The following is a 12,534-nucleotide window of genomic DNA, read 5'->3' on the forward strand; positions in this document are numbered from 1 at the left end:
CACACACACACACACACACTTACACTCTCTCGAGGTTCATTTGTTTGCTCTGTTTTCACTATCCACTCCTGGCAGCCTGATTGAAATCAGTTTTGTTAAACTGTCTCTCCTTATCGGGCGCCATCAGAGGATCCGATTGCCTTCTTCTCGTCTACTTAAACTGACAGGGCTCTTTAGAGGAGCTTGCCATCTGACGCATGCAAATCATGCCACCTTTTTGCCCCCAGCCCCACCCCCTCCTTTTTGTCAGTTGCATAATTATTTAGCTCTGTCACTTGCCCGTACATGTTTTCTCATTAGTACTGGGGAGGGAGTGACACTAAATATAGCTTTCTTTGTGTCTCTGTTTATTTGGTGGTTTCAGCTGAGGGAAGTCTCTCGTCTCTCTTTGCTGGTACGCGATAACAGTTCTCGACAAAATTAGACTCTGAGACCGTGTTAGGTCAGGGGAGTTTACAGAGTCGGATCACTACTGAGGCACAGGACTGTGCTTCTGAACTTTTTTAAAAGGATGAATTAGAACAAAAAGCCTGGCTGTCCGCATTCAACTATATACAAATTCAGCCTGACACGGAAAAGTGAAGGGAGGTGCGATGGTTGACAGGGGGCGGGGCTTATTATTGTAAAGGATGCACAGGATATTTTCTCTTCAGTTGGTGCTACATTCAGCCTCCATATTTTAAATAAATCCAGTGATACAGTATCAACGATAGCCTTCAACAAATAGGAAACCGTTCTGTAACCGTTTACCTCATCACAATCATTTCTCATGAAACTTTTACTATACTGTAGCTTCAGTAAAAAGGCTCTAGCGAAGCCCCCTGTATTTGGTCGTTGTTTTTTTTTCTTATCTCATATGTACAGTAGTAGATAAGCTGCTCCTTCTAACTTTATGCAAGCTGCCTGTTTCAGTCATTCCTCAGAAGACATCAGCTCCTCACTACAGTATCGTTACAGAAGGTGGAAGGTGGAGATGTGCTGCTGTGAGACAAAAACCCATGTTACAGGGTGGTGTGCTGTAACGTGAAGCGGGAGCTACCCTTTAGTTCATTTTTAGAGATTTTAGAATCCGCATTAGCAGTGATGATTGATGGGAGCATATGAAAGTGGGAGCGATGTACTTTTCTGTAGCTCCTGTACAATACTAAAGATTAAAGAACCCAAAGACACCATGCCCATGGATTATAGTTTGGGATAAGCGGCGACGTTATAAGTGATTAATGGTTGGCCACGAGGACACGTGATGTATGTCCTCAGATGGAATACGAACCTGAGCTCCAAGCGTCCTCTGACCACCGGTGAGATGAGCATGCGAGCTGCGATTCAGCGCAGGCGTGTGCATCATGGACACAGGCTGGCTTATAAAACGCCACACAGGGAGGCGAGGGAAACAAAAACCCACTTTCACACTCTGTTGAGTATTCACACTCGCCCCAGGTGCATTTTGTCACTCACTCCTCATCATGCACTCCTGTAAGTGTTAGATTGTAGGGTTTTGGCCGCTCTTGGGTTTTTATCTCTGTGTGAAGGAAATGGCTGTAACACATACGCTCTCTCTCTCTCTCTCTCTCTCTCTCTCTCTCTCTCTCTCTCTCTCTCTCACACACACTTGCTTTCTTCATCCACAGTCCAAAGCCAGAACCTCGTGACAGACAACATCTCGGTGGTGGAAGGGGAAACGGCCACTATCAGCTGTCGAGTCAAAAATAACGACGACTCCGTCATCCAGCTTCTGAACCCCAACAGACAGACCATCTACTTCAGAGATGTCAGACGTAAGTAGTGATGCTCTCTGAGTAGTACCAAAATACACACACACACACAAACACACACACACACACACTAGTCTTCCATTTCTTTCTAAGAGATGGGCTCCATTTCCAAGAGAAGAGCTCTGAGAGCATCAGACTAATTCAGTATGTTTTTCGAGGGCATCTGATAGAGCGTCGCAGCTGTGCGCCGAGGGCACGTTGTTCTCGCGGCCTGCCTTGATCTGCCATGATCTGGCTCCGAACTCTCCAGCACTCAGCGCAGCTGCACTTGTTTCATCAGAGCCGAGGCTGCCGTGCCATCTCCTTCTCCTCAGAGGCAAAATTACCCCACATGAGCCTCGGCGATGGTTTCTTTCAAAGATTTGAAATAAGAGGCATATTAAAGTAGCACGAAATCCATTCAAGTTCAGTCAGGCTCAATCAGGCATTCACTTCTATTTTTTTTTTTTTTCTCGAGGATAATGCTTACTTCTCTCCGCTCATCCTCACATGGATGAATGCTTCCAGTCTACAGTATCGTAAGTGCAGCCAGCGTTTCTTTTTTCTTTCTTTTTTTTTTTTTTTGACGAGATCTGCTCATTTCTTTTTTAAACGCACGTCTCTGTAATGATCCCTCCGCTCGTGGAGGTGGTGCCAGACTGAGTCATTGTACCCACGTTCCAACTTGGTCTGCAAGAGAGGAGAAGAAGGAGAGGCTAATAATCACACCCTCACTCTGTAAATTCTTCATGTGGATCGCACGTCTGTTCAGCTGTCAGTTCATCTCCGGGCTTTCGAATCATTAGAGGAGCTCAGAATCCATGCCACGCAGCACAGAGAAGGCCGTCATTATTGCTCGACGCCTTAATAAAAGTTTGATGGGCTCCTCTCCAAATCACCGTGACCGGTAATCAAAATTGATTGCTGCCATTTAGGAGGAACGGCATGTCTCCCCAAGGCCTGGAGGATTAAACCTGAGAAAACAATACAAATTAGATGCGGAAGAAGAGCAGACTGAAGAAAACGAGAACGGGGGGAAGAAAAGGGGAGCGAGCAAGAGGGGGGCGAGAAAATGAGAGAATAGTTCGAAGAGTGAAGAGGACAGGGAGAGTGAAAAAGGGGAGGGGTCAAGGGAGAGTGGGAACAGAGGGCAAGAGAGTGTGAGAGAAAGGGAGTGTGAGACAATGAAAAGGAAGTGAGTAAGAAGGGTCGAGAGAATGAAAGAAAGAGAGAGAGTGGGAAAACATGCTAAGGGAGTGTGAGAAAGAAGGGGTCAAGAGAGAGAGAAGGGATGCGAATATGAAACAGAGTGAAAGTATGTGAGAAAGAAGGGATCAGGAGAGAGAAAAAGAGCAGGGATGAGAGAGATGAGAAACAGTAACAATAACAAGTGACAGTGAGAAAGAAAGAAAGAAAGAAAGAAAGAAAGAAAGAAAGAAAGAAAGAAAGAAAGAAAGAAAGAAAGAAAGAAAGAAAGGAGAGTTAGAGAGAAGGGACAACATACAATTAGAGGCATTTGAGGGAGAGAGAAAGACTAATGAGAACAAAGAGAAACAGATGAGAAAATATTGAGAGACAACAAAAAGCAGGTGAGAGGGAAGGGTCATGAGAGAGAAGAGGTGAGAAAAAGCGGGGACGAGAGAAGTGACAAAGAATAAAGTGAAAAGAAAGGGTCGAGGGAGAGAGGTGGGTGAGCGACAGAGAGAGAGAAGGGAAAGTGAGAGAGAGAGGTAGGTGAGAGGCTGAGAGAGAGAAGGGAAAGTGAGAGAGAGGTAGGTGAGAGGGTGAGAGAGAGCGAGAGAGAGAGAGAGAGGTGGGTGAGCGACAGATAGAGAGAAGGGAAAGTGAGAGAGAGAGAGAGAGTAAGGGTGAGAGATGGAGAAAGAGACTTGGGTGAGAGACAGAGAGAGAGAGAGAGAGAAAGAGGGGAAAGTGAGAGAGAGAGAGAGAGAGAGAGAGAGAGAGAGAGAGAGAGAGAGAGAGAGAGAGAAAATAAGGGTGAGAGACAGAGAGAAGTGGTGAGGGAGATTGAGAGAGACGCGGGTGAAAGAGATCACCTCAGCAGCCATCAGCTATTTCCTCACAAAAGAAGTTGCTCTCGTCTCTCCGTCTCTCGCTCTCTCTGGGAATTCCTTTCTTCCCCATTGTGTTTACAGCCAGCATCATTTCAGTAGCAGGCCTCGCCTCAGCTAGATGGATTGCAAAAAAAAAAATGAAAGAACAGTTCTTTTTCTTTCATTCTTTCTTTTTTTTCCTCGCTGTTTCATCAGCACACACTTCTTTGCTTTCCGATAACACAAAAACGAGCCTTGTGTGTACGTGTTTGTGTCTGCAGGCTACGGAATGTTATGAATTGGAATGATTGGAGAATAAATACAATCAAATTGACCACAGCAAATTAAGGAGAAAGCATTAGCTCAGGAAAGGCCACTATTTCGTTGAAATTCAAATTGAGGTTGTTTGGAGCTGCTTTGTTTAGAAAACGACTTCAGGCCTTTTTAAGGAAGGTTAATGACGGACAATCAGACGAACGCTCGGGACGAAAATAAAACTATTCTGAAGCTGATTATTTTCCTCCGTTTTTTTTTCCTTGCTTGGAGATGGAGAATGTTAAAATTAAGAAAATTGAAAAAAAAATAAATAAAAAATCGGGGGAAAGTTGCACCAGCGCTGAATAGATAGTCAGAACTAATCATAGATAGATAGATGGATGGATGGATGGATGGATGGATGGATGGATGGATGGATGGAACAGCTAGTATGTAAGAGAATTAATTGCTTGCTTTATTCAAACACATTTTTTTTTTACAAAATTCACCTAATTTCAGAAATATAAACCTTCTCAGCTCCAGGTTTAAAATCAGTTCCTAACTAAATTCAAGAATTAAAACCAGGAATGAATAACGAGTCGAACGTAATCCTGATTATTCTACAGATTAAAGGAGAAGATGGTGTTTGGTACACTACATGCAGAGGGGAAGCAGTGGGGTGTTTATTTATTGTGCCAGTCCACTTCGCCTCTGCAAAATCAGTAGAAAGTTTTTTTCTGACTATTCAGCTTTATTCATTAAACATTTGTCTACCGGTGGGAGTGGCCTCTTGTGCAGTGACTCCGCCCACATCTCGATTACACGAGGGTTTTTTTAAGGTTAGGATGAAAATGAAGGTGATGTAAAATCTTCCCCTATGACCTTCTCACTCACCAGATCTCAATTTTATTAATCATTTCAAACTCCAATGTCGGTAGCATTCAATGTCACGTTGCACCGAAGCTGTCGATATCCAAACTAACTACAAACACACTTCGTGAGATTTTTTTTTTTTTCCTTTAAATTGTCACTCGTCTTTACGTGTTTGTTGAATAAATATTTCTTGGCTTAATCCACTCTGATGTGTCTTTTGCACAGGCTTGCCATGTCATATTTTTAGTAAATCAGTATGAGGGAGTGGGCGGAGCTGACTGGAAAGAAAAAGAATCAAATCCTCAGTGGTATTCTGAGATAGCTCAGCATGAGAAGCTAACCATTTTGGATTTTGGAAGTCTCATGAGAGCTGTACTCCACACACCAACACCCTCGTGACTGAGGAGAGTTCTGCTGAATTTCTCATCGTCTTTCTCCGGCTCTCGTTCTCGGTTTCCTCCCTCTGGCTGTCTTCCGGTGCCAATTATGGATTTATCTTGCTTTCCGATCTTTCGTGGAGAATGAGGAGTTAGAGAGAGGGGGTCAGTTCCTTTCTTGTTCAACCCAAAAAAATAAACACCTCCTAACATACAAAGAGAAAAAAAACTGCGCTGTGCTCGAGTGTCTCTATCTGGAATTCATCATGCTGGGAAGGCCTGGCAACTCTGAGGCCTTTTCACACCGGCTGTTTGTCCTCGATTTTGTCGTGTCTTTTACCCAGATGCTCTTGTTTGTTTTTGCGGGGTGTTGCACTGTGCCATCCTGAGCCGCTACCTCACTCTCTTCAGCTTAATCATAATCAAAACCTCAGCAGACATCCACTTCTGTGGCCTGCCAGCGCAGGTCAGCCTGTCTGTTCCAATTCCCTCAGATTGTTGTCTGAAACAAGACTCGTAGAATCATCGTAGAACGAAGAACAAAAACAAACCCAAAATAAGGAAGCGAGGCTGGAGGACTCGGGTTGAGGCAGCGTGCTCTCAGTGGGACATGCAGTGCCACGCTGAGCTTCATTCTCCTGCACACCTGCAGGGATCTGGACACCACCGACACACACCAACATCCCCCTGACACAGGGGGAGCAGCAGCCGTGTCATACTGAGACATCATGCAAGCAGAACCATGTACTGGGTGTGAGTCTTAAACAATAGCATCATAAGCCATCCTCACAGCTCTACATTGTAATAGATCACCTCTGGCTGTTTATTCGTTTACTTATTGATTAACTTATTTATTGGACAACAACTTGTTTCCTGTTCCCACTTCTATTATAGCAGCTATAAACATCAGCTTCTTCTCTCTCTCTCTCTCTCTCTCTCTCTCTCTCTCTCTCTCTCTCTCGCTCTCGCTCTCTCTGGACATATACAGTAAAAGCAGCTGGTCATGTTACAGAGCAAACAGAAAGCCCTCCATCCTGAAGGCAGCTTGAGCTTTACATCAGAACACAAACCCTGACTGAAATCATCTTCTTCACACAACACCTCAGCAGATCCTCAATGCTATCAGAATTCTATAAACCCATTTTCATCATTTGCCCATATAGGTCCCTGTGAGTTAGCTGTTGTTATAGAAATAATAACGTGTGGATACTGGAATGAACACTAGTATTATATTATATTTTAATCAGTCCTTTCATTAATGCTGTCATCTTTTTCCTTCTTATTATTTATCTTTGTTTGTTTTACATTTGTCTGCAGAGTGAGGTCCATCTCAATGCCTCAACCCTGCAGACCTCTTTGCTCTCCCAGAGCCTCGTATCTCGTCCCGGTTAGAGCTGACGCTGCAGTTATTCATGTTTCCATAATGCTCTAATTATTGCTGTCTCTCCACCTGACGCTCCGTCACAATAGATTACAAACTGCATTGGCCGCTTGCCCCTTATCAGTTTGCTTTAATCCCCTCGCACGTTCCCAATCAATAAATTAAATTAAATCATTAGCACCTCCCTGCCCTCCCTCTGACAGCCAGATTCCAGCTTTCAAGCCGGCCACTCTAATTAGTCCCACATTATTCTAATAGCACATAAAAGACACGCCACATGAGGTGGAGGGAAAGAAACGAGGGCTCAGACAGACTGCCACAGCGAGTAGGCCTTCTCCTTTCCCATGCTTTACACTCCGCTTTACGCTTTCCTTCACCCGAGAGCATGCACGCATAGAGTTACATGCCGGGGATGTTTTATTTATTTGTGTATTCGTTTGAAGATCACACCAGCCCGAAGACACGATTAAAGGTGAGAAAGATATTTTATCCTCCAGCGCTGGCTCCACATGTCGAGGCTATGGGCCATGGGAGAAAAGGAAGACTGACAACTGTGGGAAGAGAGAAAGAAATACAGACAAAAAGGCTGGTTAATCCAGCTTCACGTGCTCTGGATGGATGAACAACTGCAGGCAAAGTGTGTGGGGGGTCATGCTTGGAAGAGAGGATCGGAAGGAAAAAAAAGGCAGTCCAGTCACACTCAAGCAATGATGAAGTCCTCTTCCTTTTTCGTCTGCCCCTCTAGCTCTAGTAACATTTTTTTTTCTCTTGGGCTATAAAATTTAAAGAGCATGGTTAACCAGCTGGAGCCCGGGACAATCATCACGTCGCTCTATCAGTGCTCGCTCAGAGGAACCAATCGCCTCAAAAAGCTCTAATGATGACTGATTATTTATTTCCTCCGGATACTTTTATTTATTTATTTATTTATTTATTTATTTATTTATTTATTTATTTATTCTCATTTCTCCAGCCTCTTTGAACTTAGCCAGTGCCGGCAAGAACATCTCTTATTGTCGTAAATGTTCTGCAGGAATTTATCTGACAGTGGGGGGTATGCTTTTATCTCTCTTTTCTCTCTCTTTCTCTCTCTTACTCTGTCATGTTCTCTGTGTCTCTCTCTCTCACTCACTCTGCCCCGCAAGCTTCTCTATCATGTTCAGCGTGAAAGCAAGCCTAATGGACTCCTCATTATTCTTGGGGGAGCGGACTCTGGAAAAAAGTGGCTTTTTTTTTCACCTCCTGATGCTGCATAATTAGGAGAGAGGCCCTGAATTCGATTTGAAGACCACGAAGTTGGTATCAGCATGTGCCTCTCTCTAGAACTTCCTCCTTGAGGGAGAAACAAGGTTGCTTCCTGCTAAATTGACTGAGCAAGGAAGTGTCTAGGATGTTTGATAATCAGGGGCACATAGACATGGGTTAGAAGATAAGCCAGACTTTTTAAGAAGTGGGCCACATGTCAGTTCACATTTCCACATTTAAATTCAAAGCCTTATCCATACTGAGAATACATTTAAATATCTATTTTTTCAACAAGGTAAAAATGTATTATTATTTTTTTAAATCTCTGGAAGAGATATTACAACTTGGTATCTAGTGATATGTGATCTTTGTTCAAACATATCCAAAGCAGAGTTAATTTGACTCTTACTGTCCAATGTTTGTCTCCACATGAATAAAGCTACTATCTACACAAAACATGTCATTACATGTCAGACCTTCCTTCCTTCCTTCTTTCCAAACACCCTTCCTACCTTTCAAATTTCCTTTCAAACTTCCTTTCAAACTTCTTTCCAAACTTCCTTCCAATCTTCCAAATCTCCTTCCCTCCAAACTTCCCTTCCTTCCAAACTTCCTTCCTTACAATGTTCCCTTCCTTCCAAACTTCCTTGCTTCCAAAGTTCCTTCCAAATTTCCTTCCAGACTTTCTTCCTTCCAAACTTCCTTCCAAATAGCCATCCAGAGATTTCGATTTAGAATCAAAATAAATTTTTGTTATGAGAGCATCGCTTTCAAAATTAACTACTGTCTATATAATAGTTTAATCCAAACGGTTTTAAAGTCAGCAGCTTCACAGATTTTAGTATTATTGTTGTTGTTGTTGATGATGTTGTTATTATTATTATCATTACTGTTGTTATTTCAGTGGCTCTCAATGTAATAGTTGTTATTTAATTATTAGTTATTAATCCTATTTAGTCACATTAATTGTGAATGGCATTAAAATAATAATAACGTGTAAATAACTTCAACTCATGTCTACCTGCAATGTTACTTAAAAAAGAAAAAATAAAGAAAAAAATACAGTGTTTGTGTGATACAGAAGGTTTCGCATTTACATTTTAATGTGTTGCGACTGTGGGCGGAAAGTTCAGGAACAAAAAGCTGTTGTGACTCCAGTAAATAAATCTGCTAGTACATATTTGCCTAATATGCATAATTAATTTGTGCTGTGATCCTAAGGGGTTGTGTTGAGGGGGTTTTATTTTGTTCCTAAGAAAGAGTCCAGTGGGCTCAAAGAGTTTAAAAACCATAGGTATTATTGCATTTATTGCTTTTAGAGTTTTTTTAGGTTTGATATCTTCAAACCACCACCAGCAGCAGCAGCACCACCAGCACCAGCACACAGCTCACATCATGTGCTAAACCAGTTCCCTGCTTCATACCAGAAGCAATTTGGTACCAATTTTACCATCAGACAACTTCTTTTGTGTTCAACATTCACACACACGTTTGTTTGATACACACATGTATCCTTGTGAAGACCTTCTATTAATATTTTTATTAATAAAGGTAATTAATTCCAATCGCTACACCAAAATCTAACCATCAGAAAGATTGCCACAGAACTAGGCTTTATATATATATATATATATATATATATATATATATATATATATATATATATATATATATATTTATTATTTATTTATTTTAATTAGACATGCAGTTTCTTTAAAAAATAGATATATATATTTTTTTCCTTGTGGGGACCTGTGTGTCAGATATTCCTTCGTTTGTGGGGATATTTGGACATGCTCATGCTGTGCTTATTAACACTAACAATAAAGCATCAACTACACTTAACCTCAGTAACCAAGATGATCGAGTTGAAGAAGTGAAAACAATCATTTTGTCAGGTCTAGGTGATTATGAGGACTTTTACTACAGCCCTAAAACTGTTATTGTTATACTTATTACAATATACTTATTGTTTGGTTTCTCCTAAAATCAATGGCAAGGTGAATGTCTGGTTTAGGCTTTATAACTGATCCTTTAATGGTGGGTCAATCTCTCTCTCTCTCTCTCTCTCTCTCTCTCTCTCTCTCTCTCTCTCTCTCTCTATCTATCTATCTCTTTCTATCTCTCTCTCAGCCTTGAAGGACTCTCGCTTTCAACTGGTCAACTTCTCAGACAATGAGCTGCGTGTGGCTCTGTCCAACGTGTCTCTCTCGGACGAGGGCAGATACGTGTGTCAGCTCTACACGGACCCTCCGCAGGAGGCCTACGCCGACATCACTGTGCTGAGTATGAGTCAAACACACATACACAAACTCCTGCTGGAAACAAACAGGCAGCAACGCACCTCTGTCCCTGAACATGTCCTTGTCTCATTCAGTTTAACAGCCCGAGGTTCAAGGCACGGTAGTAACCAGGCAGCATCACACACTGTAGCACTTCATCATGTTTTATCAGCGCGGTGTTTATGAGCTGTCATAGCTGAGGAACTTCAACAAATATTTTGCTAACCAGAGACCTGTGAGACTTACTGTGTTAGTTACAGTAACAGTGCGAAGTACTGCACCGGTGCTTAAAAACACTTATACACACTAGCACAACATGGCAGGATGATGGAAAGCTTTCGAGAATCCATATAACCACTTCACCTGACACAGCTGCAATATCTGACAGAGGACATTTTACTATTCACGTACAGGAGCACATCTGTCATCAGCTGGGTTTGTGGAAAAGACCCTTATAGGACTATTGATAAAATAGTTTGGGGTCAAGAAGTTAAGACACTTTTATTGTCATCTCGATAAATTCCATGTGTGTAAACTTGATTATCAGGGAGCAAAAATGAAAGAGGAATGTTATTCTAGAATTTCTGAATCTCAAACATCATCAGAAGGTCTTCAGCAGCTGCCACTTGTGTTCCAGATAACATGATTACACAGTCCATGATAGGTTTATATTAAGGTAAACAATGATGCAACAACTTCCACAGGGATTTGTATTAACCAATAATAACAATAAACAGATTTTTAGGGAACGGCTTTAAAAATGAGAGCTATTATTAAAGTAAATTTAACAGTTGCCACTATAGTGAAGCTTTCTCTTTCGAAAAGGTTTATTACATCTATGAAAGGAGTCTCAGTCTACAGCTGGGACTGTAAAGAGTGTTGTTTGAGTTGTTTTACAATTGGAACAGTTAGTGCTTCCTTTGTAAAAACTAATACCATCTGTGAAAGCACCCTAACTGTTCACTACACCTAGCTAGCTTGTAGATTATTCATTATTTTTATTTCAATAAATAACTAGCAAGCTAAATACTTCCTTCTGAACCTGGTTCCTCTCAAGGTTTCTTCCTCATATCATCTCAGGGAGATTTTTCTAGTCCCCGTCGCCTCAGGGATAGATGTTAGCGATAAATAGTAATTTCATTTTAAACTTTATAATCTTTATTCTAATCTGTACACTTCTGTAATGCTGCTTTCAGAAAATTCCTTTTTATAAATCGCTATACACCTCTATAGGTTTGAATTGAATTGAATTGCATAAACTAAGTTCAAATATGCCTGGATAGCATCACACAGTGAAGTGTGGTATAAACAGGAACAGTCAGATAATTCGTACAGCTTTACTAAAGCAAGAGGCTGTTTTTGTAGTAGCTAAATGTTACCTACATAAACTAGCTAGCTCAGTTAGGGATAAGGTAGGGCCTTAGTCACAAATGGACTATGACAAAAGTCTTTAACACACACTGTTTATATAACATAATTCACCGAACTTTCTAGAGAGCAGTATAGCATTCTTAGTAATATAGATGATTGACAGCTCAACACTGTTACCCCCATCTTCTGTGTTTGCTCTTTGCAGTCCCACCAGGCAACCCAATCATTGAGTCTCGTGAGGAAATTGTAAGAGAAGGTAACGAAACGGAGATGACCTGCACAGCTATGGGCAGCAAACCAGCTGCCACCATCAGATGGAAGAAGGGAGACAAAGAGCTGCAAGGTGGGTTATTACACATGTAATCCACATCAGTACCTTTTTTTATGTTTTTATAAGATTTTTAGTCAGGATTCACAGTCATGACATGTTTATTCCATTTGACTGATGTAGCAGTTTGGTGCTCTTTTCTTATAGCTGCTATTTTAACAATTTTTCCCCACTGTACTCTGTGCAGAGCCACGTGCCCTGCAATTTATCTAACACCTTCTCATTTTAAACGAGTGCAGCTTTGTGCAGGAGCACCAGTGAGACCAAATGAAAGACAGCACCTGAGACGCAGGGCTGTCTAGACAAGTACACATTGCTCATTACAGTACAAGGGAGAGCAGCAGCTCACAGAAGTACACAATTCACAGTCTACCTCAGTTTTGACTTCAGACCTTACTTTACATTTAGCTTGACTTCATTTCAGCCAGGCTTTACCTCAGACCTGACTTTACCCCAATTCTGACTTTACCTCAGACCTGACTTTACCCCAATTCTGACTTTACCTCAGACCTAACATTACCTTGGTCTAAAGTTTACCTCAGACCTGACATGACCTCAGTACTGTCTTTACCTAAAGGTACCTGACTCTACCCCTGTTCTGACTTAACCTTATATCT

General features: G+C 41.6%; 1 protein-coding gene across 6 annotated transcripts in view; it reads left to right on the forward strand.

The window, feature by feature from the left end:
* The window catches only part of cadm1a (cell adhesion molecule 1a), a 280,906-nt gene that overhangs the window by 219,180 nt on the left and 49,192 nt on the right, over window positions 1-12,534 (forward strand). For all 6 annotated transcript variants that reach the window (XM_060890347.1, XM_060890348.1, XM_060890349.1 and 3 more), the window contains exons 4-6: window positions 1,629-1,775; window positions 10,070-10,222; window positions 11,795-11,932. In XM_060890347.1, coding sequence (XP_060746330.1) covers window positions 1,629-1,775; window positions 10,070-10,222; window positions 11,795-11,932 — 438 coding nt within the window. The remainder of the gene's footprint in view (window positions 1-1,628; window positions 1,776-10,069; window positions 10,223-11,794; window positions 11,933-12,534) is intronic.

The sequence above is a fragment of the Tachysurus vachellii genome, chromosome 17, assembly GCF_030014155.1.
Source record: "Tachysurus vachellii isolate PV-2020 chromosome 17, HZAU_Pvac_v1, whole genome shotgun sequence".
NCBI lineage: Eukaryota > Metazoa > Chordata > Actinopteri > Siluriformes > Bagridae > Tachysurus > Tachysurus vachellii.